This window comes from Emys orbicularis, chromosome 8, assembly GCF_028017835.1.
Source record: "Emys orbicularis isolate rEmyOrb1 chromosome 8, rEmyOrb1.hap1, whole genome shotgun sequence".
Lineage (NCBI taxonomy): Eukaryota > Metazoa > Chordata > Testudines > Emydidae > Emys > Emys orbicularis.
Genome location: NC_088690.1, coordinates 54,154,516 through 54,182,130, shown reverse-complemented (window position 1 = coordinate 54,182,130; position 27,615 = coordinate 54,154,516). Strand labels below are relative to the sequence as shown.

The window sequence follows — 27,615 nt, the reverse complement described above, 5'->3', positions numbered from 1 at the left end:
ATGGTGTTGCAACCCAAATTTGCAGTACTATTTGCTCAAATTTAGCCCAACTGCCCTCCTACTGCCATGATGGCCAGATAAAACTTGAGTGGTGTTGTAACCCTGTCCACCAGGTCACAATGCCTGGAACAGGAAGCTGGACTCAGCCTCATGGGGCAAGAACCACTGCTGCAGCAGAGCAAATGTTGGGTGGGCTCACCCTGAAACCCCACAAGGGCTCCCACCTCCCATGGGACATGAGAACCTTCTCAGCCTCCTACCGCCCCATGGAAGGATCCTCTGCTACTCCTGCTGGGATGGATAAAACAAAGTAACACAAAATTTCCCAAAACTAAATGAAAAACTATAAAAAGTTTTAACAAATGTCATGGGTCTCTACTTATAATCTTACTATCTCTGTAAACGTTTCTTTTTAAAAGATAAAGTGCCCTTTCATATTTGGAGGAGAATGTACAAATTAAATTTGAATATTTTTTAAACGCAGAATTTTTGGGGTATTATAGGAATAAAAAAGTATTTTTTTTAACAAGTAAGAAGTTTCAAGGTTCATAAATTTCTTAAAAACACAGTCAAACCAAATTATTTTCCAATGATTAGAAGTTTTCCTTTAAGGCTCAGAACAAACATGAGAAATTTCAAGCCAAAAGGATTTTTTTTTTTTTAGAAAATCCTAAGCACTAAATAAAAAGTAATAGCTCATGAGGTAAGTCCTTTCTCATCTGTAACTATTGCTAAAAATAAGAATATGTAGATCTAAATGTTGCACAGTGGAACAAATTAAAATAAATTCATAACCAAAACATCATAAAATCCTGTATCTTAAACACACAACTAAAGCATTCATGAAAACAGGACTTTTAAAAAAGTTAGTTGCTATCTGTTGAAAGTATACATCACAAAATCTGCCGCTTTAAAAGATGTAAGGTAAAACACTGGCCCTAGTGAAGTCAATGGAAGTTCTGCCATTAACTTCTGCGGAACCAGGATTTCACCCACAATCTTACATTGCAATTATGACATAAAATGCAAGTTCAGAAATTTCCACCCATTACCCTAAGCAATTAATTAGGATGGTGAGGATGAGGAATTAGAAGATCAGATGTATTTAAGAAATAGCATTTCACATAAAGGTAAGCTTTCAAGTCTACGTAGGAGACCTATTGATTTGTCCTGTTTTTAAGTCTGGTCCATCTGAATTCTTTTATATCTCACATTGGTCAAACTGTATCTGAACATGCTGGAGTAATCAGAATGCGGTTTTCTGATTTCAGAGACTGTATTCCTAGATTTACACACAACACTGGACATAAATCACTCTAGTCTCCTCCTTCATCGGGCAGCTTTCAAACTGGTAAATGTTTCAATAAGTCACCGTTTCACTTTACCTTTCCCAGGAGCCTGCTGCGATGTCTGGGAGGCTAACTGAGCTTCAGTATTATTCAGCTGCTGTTTCAATGTGGCAATCTCTTTTTGGGCATTCTTCAGCAGTTCCTTTGTGTTAAGGTGACGGTTCATTTCAGTCTCAAGTTGTCTCTTAGTATCCAACAGATGAACCTGTAAAGGCAATGTTCTTGAGTCTGCAATACCTGACACATTGCATAAAAATCCAACATAATTAATACAAGACAACAATATAATGATTAAGCAGATCTTGTAAGCTGGTAAGCAATTTCATTTATTTTTCTCTTAAACATCAATTAGAAAAAATTGCTTACAAGTACTCACATCTTGGTTTTTGGTAAGCACGTGCCTTTGTTCCACCTCATTCTCTAGTTTCTTCTTTAGTTGAGATATCTCACGCTCTAGTTTCTCTACCTGGTTGTTGAGTCTTTGTTTAGTCTCTGTCTCGGACCTCTCCAATATCACCTGATAAAAGCACAAAATGCAATTGCTACCATGTGGAACAATTCAGACAAGTGAATAAATCCTAATCACTTAGTAGGCGTTAACTCCATACCATTCCCGTTACCGTCACCCCCCACAAAAAATTACTCACCACACAGTATGCTGTATCAAGTATCAAGATGTTACAACTAACACAGCAGAACTTGTTACCACCATGAAAAATGAGTTTTTACTGCCTGCCAAATTTTTCTCTAGTAAAATTTCTTGTAACTACACAAATCAAACAGCATGTATTTTAAAAAAGATGTGTCATTAAAGAAGCGTTCAGTCATCATTAATGATGAATTTGTTAGGAATGTTATCTTAAGCAATTATTTATGAACGAAGTATTAAACACATCACAGCGTAACAGGAAAACAAAATTAGTAGGTCAGGCAGTGACCAGAATCAAGTTTGTCAGAGTTAATGAAACAAGTAATCACTTTTTTGATCTGATCCACAATTTATAGTCACTTGCATTTTAATGGTAATATTAATCAATGGAAGAAGAATAATTTCTTGTCTTTTGAAGAGTGCATAAAAACGATGCCCATACTGAAAACAGTATTATTGCTCACTGATGAAATTGCTAAGTAACATATTCAAGTAATGAATGTTTATTTATGACTTGAAACAATGATTGCTGTTTAATGGCCTGATCCAATGCTTATTGAAGTCAATGATTTCATCAGGCATTGGATAATATCTTGAAACATGCTATTTTCATCAGTATTTTTAAAGCCTTGAATATATCATGCCAAGTCATTATACTAATTCTTGAAAGATCTGACAAAGGAAGTGTTACACATTTAGTGTTATCAGTTGAAAAGACTGTCTCCAGTTCACATGGTTTTTGCATCCAACAAAAAGGATGGCATTTGATTATACCTGAATAGTTCGCAGATTAGTAAGCAGTAAATTTTGTCCCCTTTGCTCAGCTAATAAAGATTCTCGCTGCTGGGTCAGACGAACTTCAGCCATCTTCAAGATATCCTTCTCTTTTTTCAAGTTGTCTGCTCTCACCTTTAAAAGAGCAGATTACAAATCAAAATTTAGCATCTTAACAGCAAATCTGTGCATTAGTTAATTTGGGCAAAATTTACCTACTGTATAACTTCTTGAAAAACAATCAAGATAAGTAACCAAAGCCAGTCAAGTACTCTTCTAAATGTTAAATTTCTGAAATTTAAGCCAAATTACAATCTAAGTAAATAAGGCTGGAATTACAAAACTTTAGCTTACTGACTAACATTAGCCAAAAGCAAAAGCTTCACTCTATTCATCAGTTGACGAAAACAGCCCTGAGAACAGTTTACTGAGTCTCTCAGTATTTGTGATGGTAAATAAAATATCTCACATATACATGTTCCAACACTGACATGATTTTAACAGCCAGTGTTTTCACAAGGCATGAAGTTAAGAGATTTAGTACTAGATTCCACTGAATTAAAAATTTCAGGTAGTGCGAAGCACTGGTTCAAATTCTAACCGTTTTCAAGACAATGGAATAGAAATTTACTGTGTCATTATACTAAATTTGAAGTGTACACGAATACAGATTGCATGAAAATGTTGTACAATCACCTCTGCCATAGCCAGCTTTTCATTAGCTCCTCTTAAGTCCTGGGTCATAGTGTTAATTATCTGTTCCTGTTTTTGAGTTGTTGCTGTGAGCTTTTGAGTTCTCTCCTGAAGGGATGTTATTTCTCGACGATATCCCTCAACATTATCCTGCAGCATCTCATAACTTTAAATGGAACAAAAAAAAAAAAAGTAGTTTATATTCCTGAGTTAAATGACTTACACTGAATTACAAGGTGGGTGCATACACTCACATGAACGTGCTATGTTTTCATGTACCAGTTTGAAGCATGATTTACAGAGATATTAGCCTTGTAAAAGGTTAGCTGAATTGGAAAAGAGAATGCAAATTAAATAGGTTTTTCTAAAGCACTGCTCCATTTCATATCAAGTTTCTGAATATGATGCATGATATTAACTCAAATATTCAAGTATGGCTAGTTCTTAACAAATAATGACCAATTAACAGAGGCTAAACAGACCCTTCTCTTCCACTTAGTGAAGCTCCTATGGCTTTAAAAAATATAAGGTTTCTCTCGCTCTTTGGCTTTAATCCAGTAAATTGTATTTCAAATAAAGGATCCAAAGTTTCATGTTTGGGTTGTTCCCTTGTTGGATTTCTTGGTTTTTGTTTTTAAATAAAGAATGTATTATGGGCTCCCACTTTGGATTAAGTAACACTGGTACTTTTTTTTTTTTTTTTTTTTTGGAGTAGCAACATGCTATCCGTTTTGGGCTTTTTGTGGAATTATAAAGTTGCCATGTAACAATGCACCTACATTTGCCTCTGTGTGGCCACTGCATTCTCACTCAATTGGAAACATGGGTATTTTATTGGCAGTTCATATCAACAAACATACCATATAGTCTAACACCAAGCAATTAGCTTGTTTTCTCACATGTAAGACAAGAAAATGGAGTTCTACTTGGAAATGTAATAATCACCAACTTACCGTTTGGAGGCAAATTCAAGTTGGGTGGACATCTTAGCATTCTGTGACCGCAAGTCTGTGACTTGCTCCTGAAGTTTTTCATTTTGTTCATTTAGCAGTTTGTCATTCTCTGCCTTTTCTTTTCTGTAGTTCTCAAAAACTTCCCGTAGCTACAGCAAGCATTAAGGAACAATCGTTAAGAAGATTACAAGGTGAAAAAGAAACAAATTATTTGAAATGTTTAATTAAAAAAAACACAGTGTACCTGTTTAAGTGCAGCCTTAGCCTCTACTGCCTCTGCTGACTCAGTCATTGATACTGGAGCAGGAGTTGACATGGCCTGAGGCATACTTGAACGTTTTGGGGTTGATGTAAAAGAAATCTCCTCTGGCAACATACTTGAAGCTTTATAAAAATTAAAGCTACATTTTAAAATCACCAAATATACAAACAGAAGATTGAATATCAGTCATTTGGTGTTGGGCAGGCTAGGAGTTCTTAGAGCAAAAAACTTATATATTTCATATTTTCCATATGCCATCTAATGATAAACACTGAACACAGACCAACTAAAAAAAAGGTTCCAATCCTCTCCATAAATCATTTTAGAAAGCTATCAACTACTGTGGAAACTTATGAGTTGCTAACACAAGCCTAACCTTGCACTGGAATGACAACTCCAGTTGTCTGAGCTAACAGTACGCGGTACATATCACGCTGACGAACTATAGAGTCTACAAGCTGCAGTTGAACATGACGTGCTTCACGCAGTTTCTCTAACTCATGGATGGCTTCCTCAAGTTGACTCTGCAGCTCAGAAATTCTGAAACAGAGAAAAGACAGGATTTTGTTTTCTTTTTAACTGTATTTAGACAGCAACAATTATTAACCAAGGTGGCATTTTTACAGAGGCATTTAAACTATTTAATCACAAGAGGCCTTCAAAACGGTTTATTCCATCCTTGGAACTTTAATTAGTATCACTGGGAGTTCTGAGCAAAGATAAAGGGACTGGATAAGGCCCTTGGACTTTAACAAATTTTCTTTTAAAAAGTGAGCAAACATAACTCAGAGTCACATATCTGCAGATATCCTATTGCTCATCTTATCTGAGCTCTCAGTTGTTTTAACTTTTAGGTACAATTATAGTACCTTGTTAAACTGACAACACAGAAACATTTGCAGTCCATTTAGCAAACACAAAACATGTTCCGCTATGCCACTGATTAATCTGACTGGGGAAATAGAGATTCCCTCCTCTTAAGCAGGGGGAAGGCTATATGGCAGTCAATTGGCTGGCTACCTCTTCCCCACATATATTGACAGGATAAATTGGATACTACAAGGAAATAAATTCTTGCACTCTGCTTGCAAGAGGATCTTCCTATCCCCTGGCAATGCTTTTAGGCTTTGACTTTATTGCAGCACAGCTGGACTAGTATTTGGTGGCCAGGGTGCCAAGTCTCTGTCACATTTCCTGCCATGCTCTAGGCCAGTGGTGAGCAACATGCATCCCACAGGCTGCATGGGGCCATCAGGGTAAGCTGATTGCAGGCTGCGAGACATTTTGCAGATGTTGACCATCTGCAGGCATGGCCCCCCGCAGCTCCCAGTGGCCACGGTTCGCAGTTCTGGCCAATGGGAGCTGTGGGAAGCAATGGGCTGCAGGGATGTGCTGGCCGCTGATTCCCACAGCTCTTATTAGCCGGCAACAGCGAACCACGGCCACTGAGAGCTGCGGGGGGCCATGCCTATGGACAGTCAACGTCCGTAAAATGTATCGTGGCCCGCAATCAGCTTACCCTGATGGGCTGCATGCGGCCAGCAGGTTGCCCGCCACTGCTCTAGGCTATGGCTGATTGGCATTGGTCCCCATATCACGGACCCGCTTAAGAGATGGGATTTTTTCACCTTCCATGAGCATCCACTATGTGTACGCAGCAGGTTCATAGGTTTTGCTATTATTTAGGTTTTCTTCACATAGTTTCAAAGTACCTGTAACTTTATGGAGGCAAGAGACAGATTTGAAGACAAGAGACATTATTAGCGGCATCAGAGCAAACTATCCCACTGCGTAGGAAAGATCGGAAGTATGTCAAGAGACCACCCTGGCTTAACCAGGAAATCAAAAAAGTGTCCTACAAAAAGTGAAAACTAGGTCAAATTACAAAGGATGAATATAAACAAACAACACAAGTATGTAGGGGCAAAACTAGAAAGGCCAAGCCACAAAACGAGATCAAACTAGCTAGAGACATAAAGGGTAACAAGAAAACATTCTACAAATACATTAGAAGCAAGAGGAAGACCAAGGACAAGGTAGGCCCATTACTTAATGACAGGGGGGAAACAATAACAGAAAATGTGGAAATGGCAGAGGTGCTTAATGACTTCTTTGTTTTGGTTTTTACCAAGGTTGGTGGTGATTGGACATCTAACATAGTGAATGCCAGTGAAAATGAGGAAGGATCAGAGGCTAAAATAGGGAAAGAACAAGTTAAAAATTACTTAGACACGTTAGATGTCTTCAAGTCACCAGGGCCTGATTAAATGCATCCTAGAGTACTCAAGGAGCTGACTGAGGTGATATCTGAGCCATTAGCGATTATCTTTGAAAAGTCACTGAAGATAGGAGAGATTCCAGAAGACTGGAAAAGGGCAAATATAGTGCCCATCTATAAAAAGGAAAATAAGGACAACCTGGGGAATTACAGACCAGTCAGCTTAACTTCAGTACCCGGAAAGATAATGGAGCAAATAATTAAGCAATCAATTTGCAAACATCTAGAAGATAATAAGGTGATAAGTAACAGGCAGCATGGATTTGTGTCAAGAACAAATCATGTCAAACCAACCTACTAGCTTTCTTTGACAGGGTAACAAGCCTTGTGGATGGGGGGAAGCAGTAGACGTCGTATATCTTGACTTTTGTAAAGCTTTTGATATGGTCTCACATGACCTTCTCATAAACGAACTAGGGAAATGCAATCTAGATGGAGCTATTATAAGGTGGGTGCATAACTGGTTGGAAAACCGTTCCCAGAGTAGTTATCAGCAGTTCACAGTCATGCTCGAAGGGCATAATGAGTGGGGTCCTGCAGGGATCAGTTCTGGGTCTGGTTCTGTTCAATATCTTCATCAATGATTTAGATAATGGCATACAGAGTATACTTATAAAGTTTGCAGATGATACCAAGCTCGGAGGGGTTGCAAGTGCTTTAGAGAATAGGATTATAATTCAAAATGATCTTGACAAACTGGAGAAATGGTCTGAAGTAAATAGGGTGAAATTCAATAAGGACAAATGCAAAGTACTCCACTTAGCAAGGAACAATCAGTTCCACACTTACAAAATGGGAAAAAGCTGCCTAGGAAGGAGTACTGTGGAAAGAGCTCTGGGGGTCATAGTGGACGAGAAGCTAAATATGAGTCAACAGTGTAACACTGTTGCAAAAAAAAGCACACATCATTTTGGAGTATATTAACAGGAGTGTAGGCAAGACACAAGAAGTAATTCTGCTAAAGACTGCTAACTCGGCGCTGATTAGGCCTCAACTGGAGTATTATACCCAGTTCTGGGCGCCACATTTCAGGAAAGATGTGGACAAATTGGAGAGAGTCCAGAGAAGAGCAACAAAAATTATTAAAGGCTAGAAAACATGACCTATGAGGGAAGAGTGAAAAAATTGGGTTTGTTTAATCTGGAAAAAAGAAGACAGAGGGTACATGATAACAGTTTTCAAGTACAAAAAAGGTTGTTACAAGGAGGAGGGAGAAAAATTCTTCTTCTTAATCGCTGAGGATAGGACAAGAAGCAGTGGGCTTAAATTGCAGCAAGAGAGGTTTAGGCTGGACATCAGGAAAAGCTTCCTAACTGTCAGTGTGATTAAGCACTGGAATAAACTGCCCAGGGAGGTTGTGGAATCGCCATCATAGGAGATTTTAAGAGCAGGTTAGCCCAATACCTGTCAGGGATGGTCTAGATCAGGGGTTCTCACAACAAATTTTTGGGTGGCCTCAGAGTGCAATTTTTCCTAAAACACTTAATTAACTTTAGGAAAAACAAATGAATATGCACATAAATAAATTACAATGATTTGGACATGTATGTAGGATTTTTTTTTGCAGACTCAATAATAAAAATAATGTACAGTTGTCTCTATTCTTTACTGGACCTAAACAGAATAGAAACACAAATAAGGTGCTTTACACGTTCTTGTATTTTTTCTTATTGTTTCTTTTGCTTTTTTGGTTGCTTTTTTATTTAGACTTGCTAGCTACTAAGTCTGCTGTGAAAAGTGATATTAACAAACACACAAATATCACTTTTCACAGCAGACTTACTCAGCCCAGGCAATCCGGGGACAAATTGAGCCCTGGATGGGGAGGTAGGTACGGAGGCAACGGGAGCCAGGGGCAATGGGGCACTAGGAGAGGCAGCGAGGGTCAGAGGTGATAGGAGGGGTGGTGAGCTCGGGGAACAGAGCCCAAAGCCCCATGGCTGGAGGCTGCCACCTCTCACCCCAGAGCTAAAGCCCGACCCCACCGCCCCTGGGAAGGTGGGGAACTCACTGGCTGCCTGCTTTTCCAGCTTTCGTGTCTTCAGAGAGGGGCCACTGCTTTGCTCCCCAATCAATAACCACCCAGAAGGCTGTGACTGCAAGAAAAGCCCCCGGTGGCCGCATCTGAGAAACGCTGGTTTAGGTAATACTTAGTCATGAGATGAATGGAGGGGACTGGACTAGATGACCTCTCGAGGTCCCTTCCTGTCCTATAATTCTATGAATGGCAAGATGGGCAAGGGCCTTTTCTACCAAGAACAATTTAGAGGCAGCCCCTTATTCATGCACATTTCTTCAAACAAAAATTGGGATAGGTTGGGGGGGGAATTTAGTTGCAAATGTATTACACAAGGGGAGTCTGCTAGGAAACTTGTCTGTTATGGTCATAGTTTGAGGACATAAGCACATTGGACCAGCTTGAATTCCAGTAATGGGTTTTGCTATTTCAAATTTAGCCCAGCAAACGAAGTTGCAGCCACTCACTTGAGCCATAATATAACTGTGTGCAGTCTTTATTCAACAATCATTTGGTGACAATACAAATCAACTATTAGTCATCAACTATGAAGAATAACTATTAAAAGTAAAGTACTTATTAAGGGGACACTATCACCCCAAAAATCTTAAACTCACTTTGCCTAAATAGATTAATAAGGAAATCCTTAGGCAAAGTAAAAAACCTAGCATTCAATGCAACTCCTATTACACAAATGTAAGGCACAAATTAAGACCGGGGGCTTGGCATATGTTTTCATCCATCAACATATTTATCTGTTTGGAAAATGTGAAGCACCATTTCAAGAAGTTATAAAAGTGCCAAAGTTTTGGAAGAATCTATAGAAGGTGGCAAGGTTTGTGTGGGTTGAACTGAAAAATAGTGGAAAAAAGAAGAGATGCAATATGAAGCCTAGCAACAATTTTAATCTGCAGCCTAAATTTTGGCTGACTAATGCTATTGAAAATAATTATCGCTTTTGCAAGTAAATTAATATGAACCTCAACATGAAAATTCTTCTGCTTAACATACAACCATAGAAATGTAGGGCTGGAAGGGACCTCAAGAAGTTCAGCCCCCTGTTTTCCAGGGACAATCCCTAACAGGTGTTTGTCCAACCTGATTTTAAAAACCTGCCAATGATGGGAATTTCACAACCTCCCTTGGAAGCTTATTCCAGAGTTTAACTATCATCATAGTTAGAAAGTTTTTCCTAATAACTGACCTAAATCTATCTTGCTGCAGATTAAACCCTTTACTTTCATGTCCTGTTACTGGCAAGTATGAAAATTTTGCTGAAGGAGGAAAGTTTACCTAGATGAAGTCGTTTCTTGTTCCTCTTTTTCTCTAGCCTCCCCAAGCTCCCGAAGAGCCACCAAGAGACGCTGATTCTGCTGCTGAAGTTCTTCAATATTTCTGTAGGAGACTAGATGCTGGGATATTACTTCAGAAGAGCTACTTATGTCAGCAGAGCTCACTTCTTCATCACGAATTACATGATTGCCTCTGGCTTCCTCAAGTTCCATTAAAAGCACTCTCACCTGAAAAAGAACATTCAGGTTATAAAACTATAACTTATATTTGGTTTTCAAAATTTATTTTTACAGACAAACTCTTTAGAAGCAAAACACTTGAGTTCTGTATTTTCTAACTTTCTATAAAGTATTCTGTCTAGAATTAAAATTGACTGGCACAGTTTTCTTTACAAATATGAATTAAATTTCACTAAAACCCTCTGAGGTTAATAGGAGTTATCCCTTTACAGTGAGACAGAGGTTCAGTCCTTTGTCCAAGGTCACAGAATCCATGTTAGAGTCAGAACTTGAACTCAGGTATTCCTGACTCACGATCCTGTGCTCAGATCAGTGGACTTTCCACTTCCACAAAAACAAAATCCAATTCATATCGCAATTTTCTATGTCAGACATGCATCATGTTCTCCCAAAGATGACTTAAGCTTTTGATAAGTTGAACTTAATCTAATTTTATAAGAAGAAATGGAAATAGTACACTGCCCCAGGGAAATGCTTTTAAGGACATCAGCAACATCAGAGGTGTACTTCACACAAAGCCAATCTCAGAATGTACAATACAGCAACTGATCACTGAGTTAACAAGAGTGAGAGCATTCCACTACTGTATTAGGAAAAAGAAATGAGTAATATTTGTTCTAACCTGCTGTGAAAGGTCTTTCACTTGTATTTCCAGTCTTTGGTTCTCTCTTTCCAGTACAGAAGCATGCTTATTGGCTTTATCAGTGTCCTCTTGCAATCGCTGAATTTCCTATAAAAAAAACAAATAAATTTTTATATAAAACATTTACAAACTCAGAATTGATCAACACTTCCCGCTACAGTGATCATGCCAAATATTTCAAAAAAAATTTCTGAGTAACTGTAGTAAAAATACAGCTATTATGCCTCAAAACAACCAAGTATTTGTTTACTCCTTTGAGGCTGGAGTCTGAGGGTATGTCTACACCCAGCCGCTAGTTCGGCGGCTGGGAATCGAAGTTCTGGGTTCGACTTATCGCGTCTTGTCTGGATGCGATAAGTCGAACCAGGAAGTGATCGCCGTCGACTGCGGTACTCCAGCTAGACGAGAGGAGTACCGCGGCGTCGACGCGGAAACCGCGGCGTCGACGGGGGAGCCTGCCTGCCGCGTGTGGACCGAGGTAAGTTCGAACTAAGGTACTTCGAACTTCAGCTACGTTATTCACGTAGCTGAAGTTGCGTACCTTAGTTCGAATTGGGGGGTAAGTGTAGACCAAGCCTGAGTGTCTTTTTCCACAATCAAAACTAGAAGAAACCAAATAATTACTTTTGCAAATTATACTTTAATTATTTTGGGTAACGTCACACAGTAAAATTATAGGATTGTATTCTTCAAAGCTGCCTAAAGGATTTGGAAACCCAATTTCCATGATAATTAATTGGAATTGGAAATCTAAATCCCATTTTGTTTAGTTACTCAATCCCCTATTTTTGGTACCCCCTTTCAAATTAAGATCAACTATGTAAAGCCTTAATTATAAATTTGTTTTCTTCTACAGAAGGTCACAACACTACAGGTAAACACACTGTTCTAGAACTGTAACAGAGGTCATGAACAATCTTGTCCATAACTGCTCAAGAACTGGAAAGCACAAAACAGTTTCTTTTGTACAACACATCATTTACTAGAATCCATTCACTATGTTTACAAATTTAGGGGATTAGCACAATAAATCTTCTGCATGCTCTGTATAAGTCATTTCCTGCCTTTCTTTTTTAATATCCATACTGACCTTCATAGCTTGTTCAAGCTTAGCAGACAAACTGGCTACAGCTTTTTGTGACCGTTCATACTCTTCACGTTGCCGTTTTAAAATTGGTGCTTTGGCTTCCACTTCCTGTACTATTTCATCCAAATACTTATTAATTCTCTTATTTTCCCGCTTCTCCAGAAGTAGCTGATCCTGTGTTTCCACATACGCATTGTAAAGCTGTGTCAAGAAAACATTTTTTGAAAAGTGTAACCAACCACCTCAAAAACCACTTATCTAAGGGTATGTCTACACTACCGCGGTAGTTCGACGGCTGGCAATCGAAGTTCCGGGTTCGATTTATCGCGTCTGGTGTGGACACGATAAATCGAACCAGGAAGCGCTCGCCGTCGACTGCGGTACTCCAGCTAGACGAGAGGAGTACCGCGGAGTCGACGGGGGAGCCTGCCTGCCGCGTGTGGACCGCGTCTGAACCGCGGTAAGTTCGAAGTAAGGTATGTCGAATTCAGCTACGTTATTCACGTAGCTGAATTTGCGTACCTTACTTCGACTCGGGGGGTAAGTGTAGACCAAGCCTAAAGGAGCAGTGAATTTGATATGGTTTGTGAGTGCTACAGTGAGAGGAGCGGAGTAGTACAAAGGAGACTGTTCCAAGGAGACTGAGGATTGGAAGAGCCTTGGTGTCATCCTGCAAGGAGTAACCAGGCTGGTGGAAGTCAGGGTAAGGTCACTATGCTGTAAGCAAGCTGATGGTGTCAGCACTCTGAGCCAAAGCCGCAGAGCACAGAGGCACCCAGGGTTACAGGGAAGGCAGTGACACAACCCATACTGTTCTGAGTGAACCTCCAAAGTGTAGCAGCAGCAATCAAGTGCTTTGCTGGATTAGGGCCATGGACACTTGAGTAAATACTTTGTATCCATGTTGTTAATGTTATAAGAAAGATTTTAGTCAAAAGACCCAAATAGATAAATGGATTTTGAGTCATCAATTTATAATAAACTAATTCCACCTACCTCAGTTAACTTCATTCCAGGTTTCACCACTTTAGCTACTGCTGCAGCAGTAGGAGACATGGCTGTCAGCTCTTCCTCAGACAGTATAGCTCCTGGATAGGTTAAAGCCCCAAAACATATGTCAAATCATACATAAAATAGAGAGAAATAAAATGTAAGCATCTGCGGAATATGTAAGCATCTGCGGAATACTATCTAGTACACAAATACTATGCACATATGCTCACAGACAAACACATACTGTACATAGACAACAATCACTACAAATAAGGTCTTATCAACCTTCTCCTCAAAAATAACGACTAGGAAAAAATTCCATTTGGTTCTAAAATCTTAGAAATTAGAAATAAAATACACCTAATTATAGTGTAAAATTGTTCTTTATAATATATAGTGCTTTGTCCAGTCTAGTTATAAGTGTTCAAACAATCTCAATGTCAGATTCTCGAGTCTTCAATCACAAAATATAAACAAACAATTTAAATAGCAGGGATGCCCCGAAATACAATGGCTGGCAGAGCTCAACTGTGCCAAACTACAAGTGACACTCTAGCAGAGTGAAAGAAGAAGAAGAAAAAAAAAAGTGCTACCTTCCACATTTTATAAAATTAAAACAAAACACAACAGTAATTGGTTCTCTCTGGTATTTGGACTCTAGCAGATACATTTAGATTGCTCTCTACTACATAATATTGTCCCATCTATACATAATATTGTCAGGATGAAGATTTAGTGCACTTATTTGCTTTAGAAACTGCAATGCAAAAACCCTTTTTGAAAATTACTTAGTATATAAAATCTGGCACTTACGAAAAGTTCAAGTGTTATCCTACCTTTACGTTTTGTAGCAGAAAGTAAATCATTAGCATTCTCCAGTTCTTTCTCTAACTTGCTAATCTTCTCTCTGAGTTCTTTTTCCATTGCAGTTTTAGACTCCTCCATCTCAGCCAAATGATCCTCTGTTGCTTTGTTAGCTAAAAATACATATAATTTTTTTCTCTCTTTAAAAAGAGTGAAGCATACAAAAGTATCTTTAAAGAGATTTCTTAAATGTCCTCTACGAAGGACATTAAATCATTCATCTTAGAAAGAAAGCAATAACTGGTATTCTGCTGAATGCAGAAGAGGGCTAAAAATTAAACAGCAAGATTAGGACAAGCCAATCTAAAATAATGAGACAGACATGAAGACACAGGTCAAATTTCTTTAAAGACATTCTGCAGAAATTATATCTTCTCAAAATCACAATAACGTTCTACAAGTACATTCAGACTTCATGGGAATGTACGAAGATTTTTTAACGTTTTTTATAACTATAACAAGACAATTCAACACAACATTTAAATAACATTTCCCACAGATGAATAGTGAAAAAATTCCCTTCACAACTGCCATTGTCTTGGAGGTGTTTTTACTCAAACTGTTTAACTAAACAGGAACAGAAAACAAAACCATTAAAAACCATGCAATTTTTATAAGTAGCTTCTCACCTTCACCTGCTTCTTGCAAAAGTTTGTGCAGCTCCTCTACTGCTCGTGTCAGCTCATTGCTCTTTGCTTCTGAATCATCTGCAGCACTCTAAATACAAGTGTATTATTTAATCTTTTGTTATTGAACAGTTACAAATAAGGTAGCTCCTCAGAGGCCAGGAATCAACAAGATGTTGGTATAAATATGTAACACACACCAAGGTATTACTCTAATTGGAAACAGTTGGCCCTTAGTGCAAGTCCCAGCAATACTGTTATTAAGGGTCTTGAAATTCAGGTGCTAACTCCCCATTTTAGAGGAAAATGGTCAGTTATTGACATAACCAAAGTTATTTAACATGTTTGCATGGCTGTATTTCAGCAGTATTTTTAGGCGCCCAGCTGTCTATAAAAATAATCAAATTTATAAACTTCTTCTGAAGTATGAGGTTTTTGTTCTTAGATATAAATGCTTTTGGCAAGTTAGCATTTATACTATACTTTTCACTTGAATAGCTCCTTCTTTTGAGAATCTCAGTGTGATTGGCTGTACAAACAATAGAATTACTGCTTTGTAACACTCCTGTGAAAAAAACATTATCCTCCATTTTAAAGGGAGAGCAACTGAAGCAGAAAGAAGTTAAGGCCCACACCTCTCTAGAACTTGCCTCTAATTTTGGGTGCCCAGATTTAGACTGCTAGGATCTGATTTTCAGAAATGATGAGAAACCACAATTCCTGTTGAAGTCTATAGACCCTGTAGATGCTCAGCAACTCTGCAAATCGGCCCTATATAAGATGGACACTCAAAAACTGTGGCACAAAAATTAGAGGCCAATTACATTTTTTGTAGATTTTTTCTTATAAACAAAATTTGTTTTAATAAAAACCTCATGCATAATGAACCTTGTTAAGCAAATATTTATTTTTTTATACTTAAAAATAGCAGCAAACTCCTATTTATATATTATTAAATATAAGTATACATACACATACGTATAATTCAGAGAATCATAGGCCTGGAAGGGACCTTGAGAGGTCATCTAGTCCAGTTCCCCTACACTCATGGCAGGACTTATTATTTAGATCATTCCTGACAGGTATTTGTCTAACTTGCTCTTTAAAATCTCCAATGACTGAGATTCCACAACCTCCCTGGGCAATTTATTCCAGTGCTTAACCACCCTGACAGTTAGGAAGCTTTTCCTAATGTCCAACCTAAATTGCAGCAAGGGCAGTTTAAGCCCATTGCTTCTTGTCCTATTCTCAGAGGTTAAGGAGAATAATTTTTCTCCCTCCTCATTGTAACAGCCTTTTATGTACTTTAAAACTGTTATGTCCCTTCTCAGTCGTCTCTTCTCCACGCTAAACAAACCACATTTTTCCTGAAATGTGGCACCCAGAACTGGACACAATACTCTAGTTGAGGCCTAATCAGTGTGGAGTAGAGTGGAAGAATTACTTCTCATGTCTTGCGTACAATACTCCAGCTAATACATCCCAGAATGATGTTTGTTTTTTTGCAACAGTGTTAATACTGTTGACGACCGCTTCCCCCCCATCCACAAGGCTTGTTACCCTGTCAAAGAAAGCTATTAGTTGGTTTGACACAATTTGTTCTTGACAAATCCATGCTGACTTTACTTATCACCTTATTATCTTCTAAGTGTTTGGAAATTACCGTATATACTCGTTCATTAGCCCGTTCGTTTATAAGCCGACCCCCAAGATGGTTAGGTAAAAATTGCAAAAACTGTATGACCCTTTCATAAGCCGACCCTATATTTCAGGGGTTGGCAAACTTTGGTTCCTGGACCATTAGAGTAAGCCGCTAGAGGTCCTGGACATTTTGTTTACCTGGCGCGTTCACAGGCACAGAGCCCCTCGGCTCCCAGTGTCCGTGGTTTGCCGTTCCCACTTCCCGCAGCTCCCATTGGCTGGGAATGGCAAACCGCGCACACTGGGAGCTGAGGGGATCCGTGCCTGTGAACGCTCCAGGTAAACAAAACGTCCCGACCCGCCAGCGGCTTACCCTAACAGGCTGGGAGCCAAAGTTTGCCAACCCCTGCTATATTTTAAAAGTGGGCATCACAAGAAACACTCAAAAGTTTTGCTAGAATTATTTTAATGTAATCTAATGAAAAACCTGTTATAATAACTGAACAAATATGTATTCACCTTCAAAATTACAGTCAATATTTAAAATCAGTAAATGAATATTTAAAACAAGTAACTCAGAACAATATGAGACTTTAGAAAGTCTTAAAATCCTTCAAAGTCTGAATCAATCTCTGATTCACCAAACAGTTCATTAAACTCTGCTTCAGTCACAGCTGCACCTGCATTGTCATCGTAGATGTCGGCAGTGTCGTCTTCAGACTCAGATTCCTTCTCATCATCAGCCTCTGTTGTGCCATCATCAAATACGGCATCATCTTCTGACCCGTCGAGTGCATTGCTGATACAGCATTTCCTAAATGATTTTTCTATCATTTCCGAGGGAATGGACAGATGTCCATTGATCTACTGGGCGACCAGATTGATTTCAGGCTTCATAAGATTCCTGCCTTTTGTCAACTTCGCCATGCCTGAGCACATCCATTCAGACCACATTTTGCGTAGCCTGTCTTTAAAGGGTTTGTTCAGGCAGACATCAAGCGGTTGTAGAACTGAAGTTAAGCCTCCAGGTATTACAGACAAAGTAGTTTTCATATTTTTGGCCACATTTTTCACCTCATCCGTCTTGTGTGCCCCGAACATGTCCCAAATGAGCATAGCAGGTTTCTTGAAAAGTGCTCCTGGTCTCTTATTCCACACTTTTTCCAGCCATTCAACAGTCCCATTTTCATCCATCCATCCCTTTTTGTGTGCACGTACGATGACACCAGCAGGAAATTTCATGTTTTTAGGCAAGGTTTTTCTTTTAAAAATAACAACAGGAAGGAGCTTTGATCCATTTGCCAAACACGATAAAACCACCGTAAAATGGATTTTTTCATGGCCAGTGGTTTTAATTAAAACTGTTTTTTCAACAATATCGGTTACCGTTCTGTTGCTTGTGAGATCGAATGCCATTGGTGTTTTGTCCATATTTCCTATTTGTGACAGTTCAAATGTATATTCCTTTCGATATTTTATAATAAACCTTTGGAAAGATTCGATTTTTATTTCCAGATCTGTTGGTAGCTTTTGACCTATCTTTGTTCACTAACGAAGACAGAGACCATGATGGTTCATGAAGTGAGTACACCAACCCGCTGATGCGACAAACATTGATGGCTTTACTGACTTGTATTTGTCGTCTTTCGACATTTGCAGATCACGCAGACGAATTCCAGTTCTAGTGACAATGTACCCATTTTGTTGACATTCAACAACCCAATTATTGAGATCTTTCTCTAGCTCAGGAAATGAAGCACACCTCATTGGACATTTTTTCTTGGCATGTCTTAGTGTTTTATTTTTTCGCCATTCTCTTACTTGCGTCTCATTGATACAGAATTCACGAGCAGCGGCACAATTATTGTTTGCTTCTGAATATTCAACAACTTTAAGTTTGAACGCTGCGTGATAAGCATACCGTTTTCTTTTGATTTCACCGTTGTTCATTTTAAATACTAGTATGAAAATAGATTATTATTATTGTAGTTATAGATTTTGTAGGACTTTATATAGGAATGTCACCTGCTTTATCACTGTCAAATTATTATTGTTCTTTGTTTAGTTCAAAGCAGCCATGTAGACTGGCATGTCTGTGGGGATAACAGACTCTTTTAGTATTCCTTTCAAGTCAATCTAGTCCACTAAACAAAGCTTTTGCAACTTTAAAAGGCTGCAGTATTGACATCAATAAATGGGTCGGCAAACTTTGGCTCCCAGCCTGTCAGGGTAAGCCACTGGCGGGACGTTTTGTTTACTTGGAGTGTCTTCAAGCATGGAGCCCCTCAGTTCCCTGGGGCCGTGGTTCGCCGTTCCCAGCCAATGGGAGCTGCGGGAAGAGGCGCGCTACTTCCTGCAGCTCCCATTGGCTGGGAACAGCGAACGGGAGCTGCAGGAAGTAGCGCGCCTCTTCCTGCAGCTCCCATTGGCTGGGAACGGCGAACCGCAGCCACAGGGAGCTGAAGGGCTCCCTGCCTGCAGACGCTCCAGGTAAACAAAACGACAATGTATTAGATATTCACTTCAATTATTCCATAGAGTTTAAAATCATCAAATTTTGGTGTAGACCTGTTTATAAGCCGACCCCCGCAGTTTGATGCATCATTTTTTTACCAAAAATATTCAGCTTATGAATGAGTATATACGGTAATTGCTTAATTATTTGCTCCATCATTATTCCAGGTATTGAAGTTAAACTGACTGGTCTGTAATTCCATGGGGTTGACATTATTTCCCTTTTTATAGATTGACACTATATTTGCCCCTTTCCAGTCTTCTGGAATATCTACCAACTTCCATGACTTTTTGAAGATAATCGCTAATGGGTCAGAAAACTCCTCAGTCAGCTCCATTGACTAATTACATGTGTAGAATGGTAGTCCAGTAGATTACAAAAAGGTTATTGGTAACTCTACTATTATTTGCAGGTATTTCAGCTCACATTTATCATACTGAAATTCTAGTTGAATGTTTTTGTAAGACATTAATTTTTATCACATTCAATTTTACGTAGGTAAAACTTTAAACCCTGACTGTGATAGCTTTTCAGCCTCGTACTGAATTATTCTAGGCTAATACAGCACCAGCTTGATCACTTCCCGACTATACCATTAATACTTGGCACTATTAATTTCAGTGGACTTTTAGGAGCCATACAGAAGAATATTGCAAGACTACAAAATAAGTTGCACAGGCATTGATTAAGACCATTATTAGTGAGCACTGCACTTTATCATGATTAACACATTTACAATACAAGGAAATTCCATACAGTAGGTAAGATACTTCCTCTATCATTTTAAATGCAGTTTTGCTTAATCTGTAGAATGAAGTAAAATAGCAGGTCTGAGTTGAGCAATGTACGATTTTAAATGCATTGTGAACCACAACCTACAAAGTTAGGGTCATTTCAAGCATTTGGCCACATCAACTGCCCAACCCAAGCTTATTCTCCCATATCCTTCTTTCAACATGTCAGAGTAAATCTGTGCATAGTGTCCTATGCTGTCTATGAAGTTTTTGAGATATCTGTTCCTTTTAATGAAAATGTATGTGATAAAAGTCACTATCTTCTTGGCCAGAAGAAACTAAACAGGACTTTGGAGGATTAAGGAAGAGAACCATCCCCCCATCTCACATTAACACTTTATATAGGCAGAAATATAGCTCTGGGGAAATAGTCTGACCTGTACCACACTCCAAACCCTGGACCTACTTCCATATAATTCTAATATGAATGTATCCAACATTCCCAAACTTACCTTGTACAAGTTAGATAACTTTATGTGGGCATTTAGTTCATTATGGAATCTTTCTTCCATACCAGCTTGCTGTTCTTTTGCCTGATGAATAAAAAACATGAATTCATAGCACTGGTTCTGTTTCAATTGAAAGCCAGTGAAGTGGCAAAGTTTGCAGACAATATTAAATTACTCAAGATAGTTAAATCTAAAGCTGATGGCAAAGAGTTACAAAAGGATCTCACAAAACTGGGTGACGGGCGAACAAAATGGCAAACAAAATTCAGTGTTGGTAAGTGCAAAGTAATGCACATTGGAAAACATAATCCCAATTATACATACAAAATGATGGATTCTAAATTAGTTATTGCCACTCAAGAAAGATCTTAGAGTCATCGTGGCTAGTTCTCTGACAACATCTTCTCAATGTGCAGCAGCAGTCAAAAAAGCTAAAGGAACATCAGGAACCATTAGGAAAGGGATAAAATAAAAGCAGAAAATATAAGGCCACTATATAAATCCATGGTATGCCTACAACTTGAATACTGTGTGTGCAGTTCTGGTCGTCCCATTTCAAGAAAGGTATATCAGAATAGGAAAAGGTACAGAGAAGGGCAACAAAAACGATTAAGGGGATGGAACAACTTCCACATGAGGAGAGATTAAAAAGATAGACTGTTCATCTTAGAGAAGCAACGACGAAGGGGGATATGATAGAAGTCTATAAAATCACGAATGGTGTGGATAAAGTAAATAAGGACATAACATAGGAACCAAGGGTTACCCAATGAAATTAATAAGCAGCAAGTTTAAAAGAAACATAAAATAAGTAGGTCTTCACACAGTGCACAGTCAGCCTGTAGAACTTGTTGCCAGGGGATGTTGTGAAGGCTAAAAGTATAACTGGGTTAAAAAAAAAAAATAGATATGTTGATGGAAGAAAGGTCCACAAATGGCTCTTGGCCAAGATGGTCAGCAGTGCAACCCCACATTCTGGGTTTCCCTAAACCTCTGACTGCCAGAAACAAGGACTGGACAACAGGGGATGGATCACTCAATAATTGCCTGGCTCTGTTCATTTCCTCTGAAGAATTGGCACTGGCCACTGTCGGAAGACAGGATACTGTGATAGATGGACCATTTTTCTGACTCAGCATGGCAGTTCTTATGTTCAAAGTGAGGTTTTTATAAGTTTAAGAATTATACTGTGGCTGTTAGAATACATAGAAGTTCAAAAACAAAAATGTTTCCTCAGATATACAGTACTACAGACCGAACAATGTGGAAAAGGGCAAGTTATTGAATAAGGGTTTTTTTCCCCTCTCAGAAGTTTGATTTTTTTCCAAAACCAGCCATTTTAATTTACATTTGAGAAAACATGATTCATCACATAAACAATACATACAAATGAAAAAGCAAAGATCAGGTCGTGGCACAAACCATTAAAAGAACACTTTTACATTTCTTTATCAATGTTTCAATCATATGTACCATTGGCTTATTACAACAGAATCAAGAGATCTAGTTTGTTCTACGTTTCTTTTCCAGTTTTACTCTTTGCACTTCTCTCAGAATGGATATGAAAATGTGCCAGTCCATTTCATTTTTAGGCTTTCATACACTTCCAAAAAGCTGTAACATTTGAGTGGCAAATATTACAGGAGAATATTTGTTGTCCCCCCCCCCCCCCCCAAAAAAAAAAAAAAACTGTCTGGAACTTTTGTAAAAGCTGGAAGCTGTTGGCCCTAAGTAAAAGCTTTCTTAAACTCCTATCCTCCTCCCACCCACCTTTGCTCAAAGTTGCTTTATAAGAAAGAGAGTAGTAAGTTAAAACTAATACTCTCCCCAATCAGAGTCCTTCCTGCTTTGCCTGGACACTGCAGCCTGCAATGTAAACTCCCTCCCCTCTACAGATTGGCAATCCCAACAATACCTCGGTACAATGGGGCAGATTAGGGTAGTATTGTACTTAATTCTATTAGATACAGGAGATAATTTTTCTAGTTAAAATACTGAAGCTCTCTTAAATGCTGCCACACTAGATTACAGTTTAGAAAAGGTTTTCTTACCTCCTTCAATTTAGTCAAAAGATCTTCCACATGTTTCTGTAAATTTTCATTTGACAATTTTAAGCTGTTTACCTGCTCCTCCATTCTGGAAACCTGTGTGAATAACAGGTATTAAACATAAGATGATTATTTTTCATTTACAACTACATATATTTTTCAAATGGTACTCCAACAGAAATGCAGTATCTGATTATTATCGACCATAATATACATTTCAAAGTTTCTAATTTCACAAGTGATAGTATAAAGGCCGTTTTTTCTAAAGAATTTTGCCTCTGTGCAGCTATCTAAAAGCAGCCAGATTTTCAAAGGTGCTTTGCATCCAGGCACTTATGACAGCTGAGAACACAGAAAGTCTGGCTGCCTCACTTACTTGCCTAACAGGAGCTGACCACTTAAGTAGATGTCTAAATAGGAGCTGATTAGGGATGAGCTATTTTGAAAATAAAGCCCCACGTTTTTCCCCCACCCAAAAAACACATGCTAAAATGAAGCTGCATTACCAGTACAATATTTTTGTACATATTTTAAAAAAACAAACATTCTTTTTAGCAAGAAATTGTATTTCTGTATATTTTCACTAGCACTGTTGTATTACACCTTGTACTTTCAGCTACTTCTAATTTATCATCACTAATCTTACAAAAATAATCTTCAATTGCTCTACCTTACTTTAGATGTCAATACCAATATATTCATTCCCTGAAAACTATAAGTGACCAAAGCACATAATGGAAAAAAAGCACAATTCCCTACCTTAAAACATATCCCCCAAAACTTCAAGAATGTACATGAAAATTTGCCCCTTTACATGGAATTCAATCCATAGTGAAGAGTGTCAGTGCTATAAAAATTCCTCACTCAAGTAGTCAAGGGGTATTAGACTCCAGATAATTGTTATCGTATCTTGACTAAATTTTGTTTTCTTTTTTAAAATTACTTAGAAAAAATATTTGTATTATTTACTACTTTACCTCTTCTTTCTTGTTCTCCAGACTACATTTAAGCTCAAGGATTTCATTTCCCTTTTCCCTGGCAATAAGCAGGAGTTCATCTGTTTTGGCTTTCAACTCAGTGTGCAGCCACGTGTTCTGATTCTGTAATAATTCCTTTTCTTGCTCCAACCTTTTCTCACGATACTAAAAATAAAATTGTGAAAGACAGCATGGTAAAACTAAATAAATTAGCACTTGTAACAAGACTACTTTCTATGCAAAACTTCTTCACAAATTGCATGTGTGTGTGTTAGTGGTTAGCTCAGGTTTGGGGTTAATGATGCACCCATGCATAGCCATGCATCCAGGAGCCTCACCAAGTTAGAATGGTCTTTTTCCTGTCGTCAAGCTCCAGGAAACAATTCAGCCGTGACATATGCCTACTCCTGGATCCTTGCTATCGTTTTATGAAAGAGAATAATGACTCTAGCATTGGAATTCTAAGACTGTTAACCTGTCTCTTCAATAGGTAGCATAAACCTGCCCCGGCTGAGGTATTAGTGTCTAACTCCTTTTCAGGTACAAGACAGAAAGCACATAAAAGGCAACAACAACAAAAAAAAGTGTCCAACATCATGGAAGGATATTATTTACCATTTAAGTTTAAGGGGACAAAGGCCATAATTAGCCTTGGGGCCCCATTGTGCTATGCTTGACACAAACATAAAAAGATATGAATCAGCCTTTAAAAAACAGGAATTACAGACGTGGAAAAAGAAAATTAAAATAGAGTGCTATAACAGATCCCCACTTCTGGAGACTTAAAAGCTTGATGAATACGTCGAAGGAGAGACTAGGTTAAACACCACGTATAAGCCTCAAAGTATCAAAAGGGTCAGTGTGCCAATACTATAGTCATAACAAAACAACAATAGTTTGCTTACTTGTTTGACTATATGAAGGCAACGTTGCCTCAAACAAACACTCAGAGACAAAATGATACTGAGGAAGAGTGAGTCAGGTTTCATAACTTCAGTAAGCCAAATACAGATTCATGCCATTTGGCTGAATCCATGTGTAACAGGTTCCTGGGGACTGAACCAGGGATCTCTTGACCTAGAAACACAACTGTCTGTGCTAAAAGACCAAGCCCATTTACTTGCAAGTAGTAGCATATTCAAACCTCTGTAAGAGTTCCAACTACTAGAATGGAACAAAAAGCTATATTGTGTTAGTTAGGGATAGTCAAGGAATAATGTTTTCCAGAAATATCTAGGAAATATGGCTGCCCTACAAATCTCCTGGAAAGGAACTGATACAGATGCCAATGTAGCGCTGCACAAGCGTAAGTTAACATGACCTTGAACTACTAAAGAGAAGCAATGTGAAATGCCGACAGATAATATTTTGACATGGCTCTCTATTTAACTGACTGTTCCAGTTTCATATGAAACAAAAAAACTGAATGTATGTTACGAGGACTCTAGTCTGATACAAATAAAAGATAAGGGACCTTCTAACATTAAGCTCAAAGTTATCGATGGAATGAGCAAGGAATATATATTAGCAAGACAAATGACTAAGGTCATTTGACCAAGGTCAAACTTCCTAGCACCGCCTTTGGAAGTTAATTTAGAATTCTGTAGGACTATTGTTTCCTTGAGAAAATGAATACAGGTTGGATCAGCCACTAGAGCAGGGATCTCAAACTCAAATGATCAGGAGGGCCACATGAGGACTAGTACATTGGCCCGAGGGCCGCATCACTGACACCCCCACCCCCGCTGCCCCCGGACCCACCCCCACTCCACCCCTTCCATGAGGCCCCACCCCTGCCCCGCCTCTTCCCACCATTCCCCGCCCCCATTCCAACCCCTTCCCCAAAGTCCCCACCCCAACTCCGCCCCCTCCCTGCCCCTATTCCAACCCCTTCCCCAAATCCCCGCCCCTGCCCTGCCTCTTCTCCGCCTCCTCCCATGAGCTCGTGGCTCCCCGCTCCCCCCCCCCCCCAGAAAGCGCTAAGTGCCGCCCAACAGCTGTTTGGTGGCGGGAAGCGCCTGGAGGCAGGCAGAGGAGCGGGGATGCGGTGTGCTCGGGGTGAAGGGAGCTTGGCGGCCTCAGGAAATAGCTTGGAGGGGGGGGGGGGGGGGAGAGAAGCTTGGCAGGCTGCAGCTAATAACTCCGCAGGCCACGTGTTTGAGACCCCTGCACTAGAGCGTTATCACTACAACCAGGAATGAAGTCTAGAAAGTTGATTTCATGGATATTGGCAGCCCTAGAGTAAGACCAGTTTGCATGAATTACAGAAAACAATTGAACAGTTTAAGCTTATTGGAAAGTTACAAATGACATTTTCCTGCTATGACAAAGACGTTTGCCTGCGTCCTTTGAAAGAAGACCCGTTTTTATACCACATGTAGTTATCTTCTTATTGATACATTGCAAAGACATCAATTAAGTAGGTAAGTCACTGGAAATCTCACTACTGACAAGGGTAATCCATGTAAAACACTACTTACCTTCACAGAGACATCCGATGTTTGAAGCTCATCCAGCTTTAATTGTAGCTCCACTTTTGCTGTGTTTGCTTCCATAAGTTTCTCATTTAGACGTTTAACATCCTCTAGGAAAATCAGAGACAATGTAAGATGCCAAACATTCAAAACAGTATCAGTTATTACTGTAAATAAATCAGATTTAGTACCTTAGAAATGAAGGCTACCAGTTTATGAGAAGACTTAATTGTCAATATGTGTCTCCATACAATTAAATATCACCTAGAATGCTGTTGGGCTTTTCCCCTGACTTGCACTTACATTTCCCCCACCACTTTCCTCTACCAATCTGACTCCTATTCCTTTCTGATCTATTAATGGGAGTTACCCATACAAATTTGGATAATGAACCATTATTGAGTTTAGGTTTAAGTCTGACTCCCAAAGCAGGTGTAAATCAGTTATGGTTTTAGCGTATTTACTAGTCATACCATTTAAGTGTTCAATTTCTTGAGAGCGTCTCTCACTCGTTCGAACCAAATCTCTCTTTTCACCTTCCAATTCTTCTTTTGCTCTAGTAAGCTGACTCTTCAATGAAAAAAAAAAAAAGTATCAGTTTTATGTTAAAAGTCGTGGTCATTTTTTAAACTTACTATCATACAGGGAAAATGCTGTAGTAAGCAGAGGTTATCATCCTAACCATTTGTAATGTATGTGTGAAAGCAATCCTACTATTTAGTACACAGGAAGGTGTTTAACTGCTCAAGCAAGTCAGTTACTGAAACAAACAAACTGGAATCTTGTGTCCACCTTTGATTTCCACTACCGTGCTGAGCATCTGTTCAGTTCTGACACAGAGGGAAGAATCAACATAACTTCATGCAACACCTGAAGTTTTCTTGGAGGTTTCATCCCATGCCCCTGATTAGTTTATGAAATGTAATCTCAATCTGAGATGGTACAGGATATCAACTTCTTTACCTTTAAATGTAAATTGAGAGTACTCTAAAAGGGTACCCTATGTCCAAGAAAAGAAAAAAAAAGAATAGAGGTATCAGCCACTCTAGGAGAACTGTTTATTGAACAGTGATGTTTTCTTACTCCTACTTTTACTACTCAACTGCTATAGAGATTTCCTCACAGGTGCAAGATAGACAAATTTCCTCTGGACTCCAGAAAGCATAGAGACAGCTCTTCTTTGTTAGAAAAGCAGAAGAAGCGGCTCAGACTCCTAATGGGTTTCCAAACTCACAAATAAAACTTGTTCCGAATGTGCCTAAGGATAAAGCCTAGAACCAGAACTGTGGTATCAACAAAAGGTACTCTAGTCACAACATTAGTTCTCTGAATTGGTTTTATTTGGTGAACAAATTAGACTACACGCTATTAACCACAGACTAATCAAAGGGCCAGAGGGGAAAAAAGAAATTGCGAAGAAAGCCATCAGTAGCATGGTCTACACAAGACAGTTGCACTGATTGAACCAAGAATATCAATTTGAAACCAATTTTGTTAAACTGGTGTAAACCCCTGTGCAGAACTTATTTCAGTTAAAGTAAGACTTCTGAGGTTTAATTTAATTTGTTTGGGAACACTTTTAAGCTATGCTAAAATAAGTCACTCTTAATCAGAAATAGGAGTGCCCACAGTGGAGCTTGAACCGGGACTTGAAGAGCACAACTTTCCTGAATAGACAAGGCATTATTTGCATATCTAGCTTTTGATTGTCAAGACTCCAAACAAAACATGCACCCTAAATTCTAAAGCCTTTCAACTACATTTGCATACTCAGTGATTCCTATACCTGTATGGCTGTATTGCGATCATGAGCCGCTTCAAGTTCTTTGTTTTTCTCATTCAATGACTTCAACTGCTCATCTGTGGGAGGAGACGGACAAGGAGGGAAAATTAAGGAAACATTTTAATATTAACAGAACATGTGCATTAGTTATATCCAGTTGGTAAAATTCATGTTCCTGCTTTAGAATAATATAAAATTGAGAAGAGAAAAATTT

At 38.8% G+C, this 27,615-nt stretch overlaps 1 protein-coding gene across 1 annotated transcript in view; it reads right to left on the bottom strand.

The window, feature by feature from the left end:
• TPR (translocated promoter region, nuclear basket protein) overlaps positions 1-27,615 on the bottom strand; it is a 68,526-nt gene that overhangs the window by 38,216 nt on the left and 2,695 nt on the right. The window contains exons 3-21 of the mRNA XM_065410182.1: positions 27,405-27,478; positions 26,092-26,188; positions 25,625-25,728; positions 23,145-23,309; positions 22,171-22,263; positions 20,123-20,203; positions 14,724-14,811; positions 14,067-14,207; positions 13,234-13,325; positions 12,241-12,438; positions 11,130-11,237; positions 10,269-10,495; positions 5,057-5,220; positions 4,663-4,802; positions 4,419-4,567; positions 3,469-3,631; positions 2,773-2,907; positions 1,726-1,866; positions 1,386-1,554 (exon numbers count right to left, since the gene is read on the bottom strand). Coding sequence (XP_065266254.1) covers positions 1,386-1,554; positions 1,726-1,866; positions 2,773-2,907; positions 3,469-3,631; positions 4,419-4,567; positions 4,663-4,802; positions 5,057-5,220; positions 10,269-10,495; positions 11,130-11,237; positions 12,241-12,438; positions 13,234-13,325; positions 14,067-14,207; positions 14,724-14,811; positions 20,123-20,203; positions 22,171-22,263; positions 23,145-23,309; positions 25,625-25,728; positions 26,092-26,188; positions 27,405-27,478 — 2,529 coding nt within the window. The remainder of the gene's footprint in view (positions 1-1,385; positions 1,555-1,725; positions 1,867-2,772; positions 2,908-3,468; positions 3,632-4,418; positions 4,568-4,662; positions 4,803-5,056; positions 5,221-10,268; positions 10,496-11,129; positions 11,238-12,240; positions 12,439-13,233; positions 13,326-14,066; positions 14,208-14,723; positions 14,812-20,122; positions 20,204-22,170; positions 22,264-23,144; positions 23,310-25,624; positions 25,729-26,091; positions 26,189-27,404; positions 27,479-27,615) is intronic.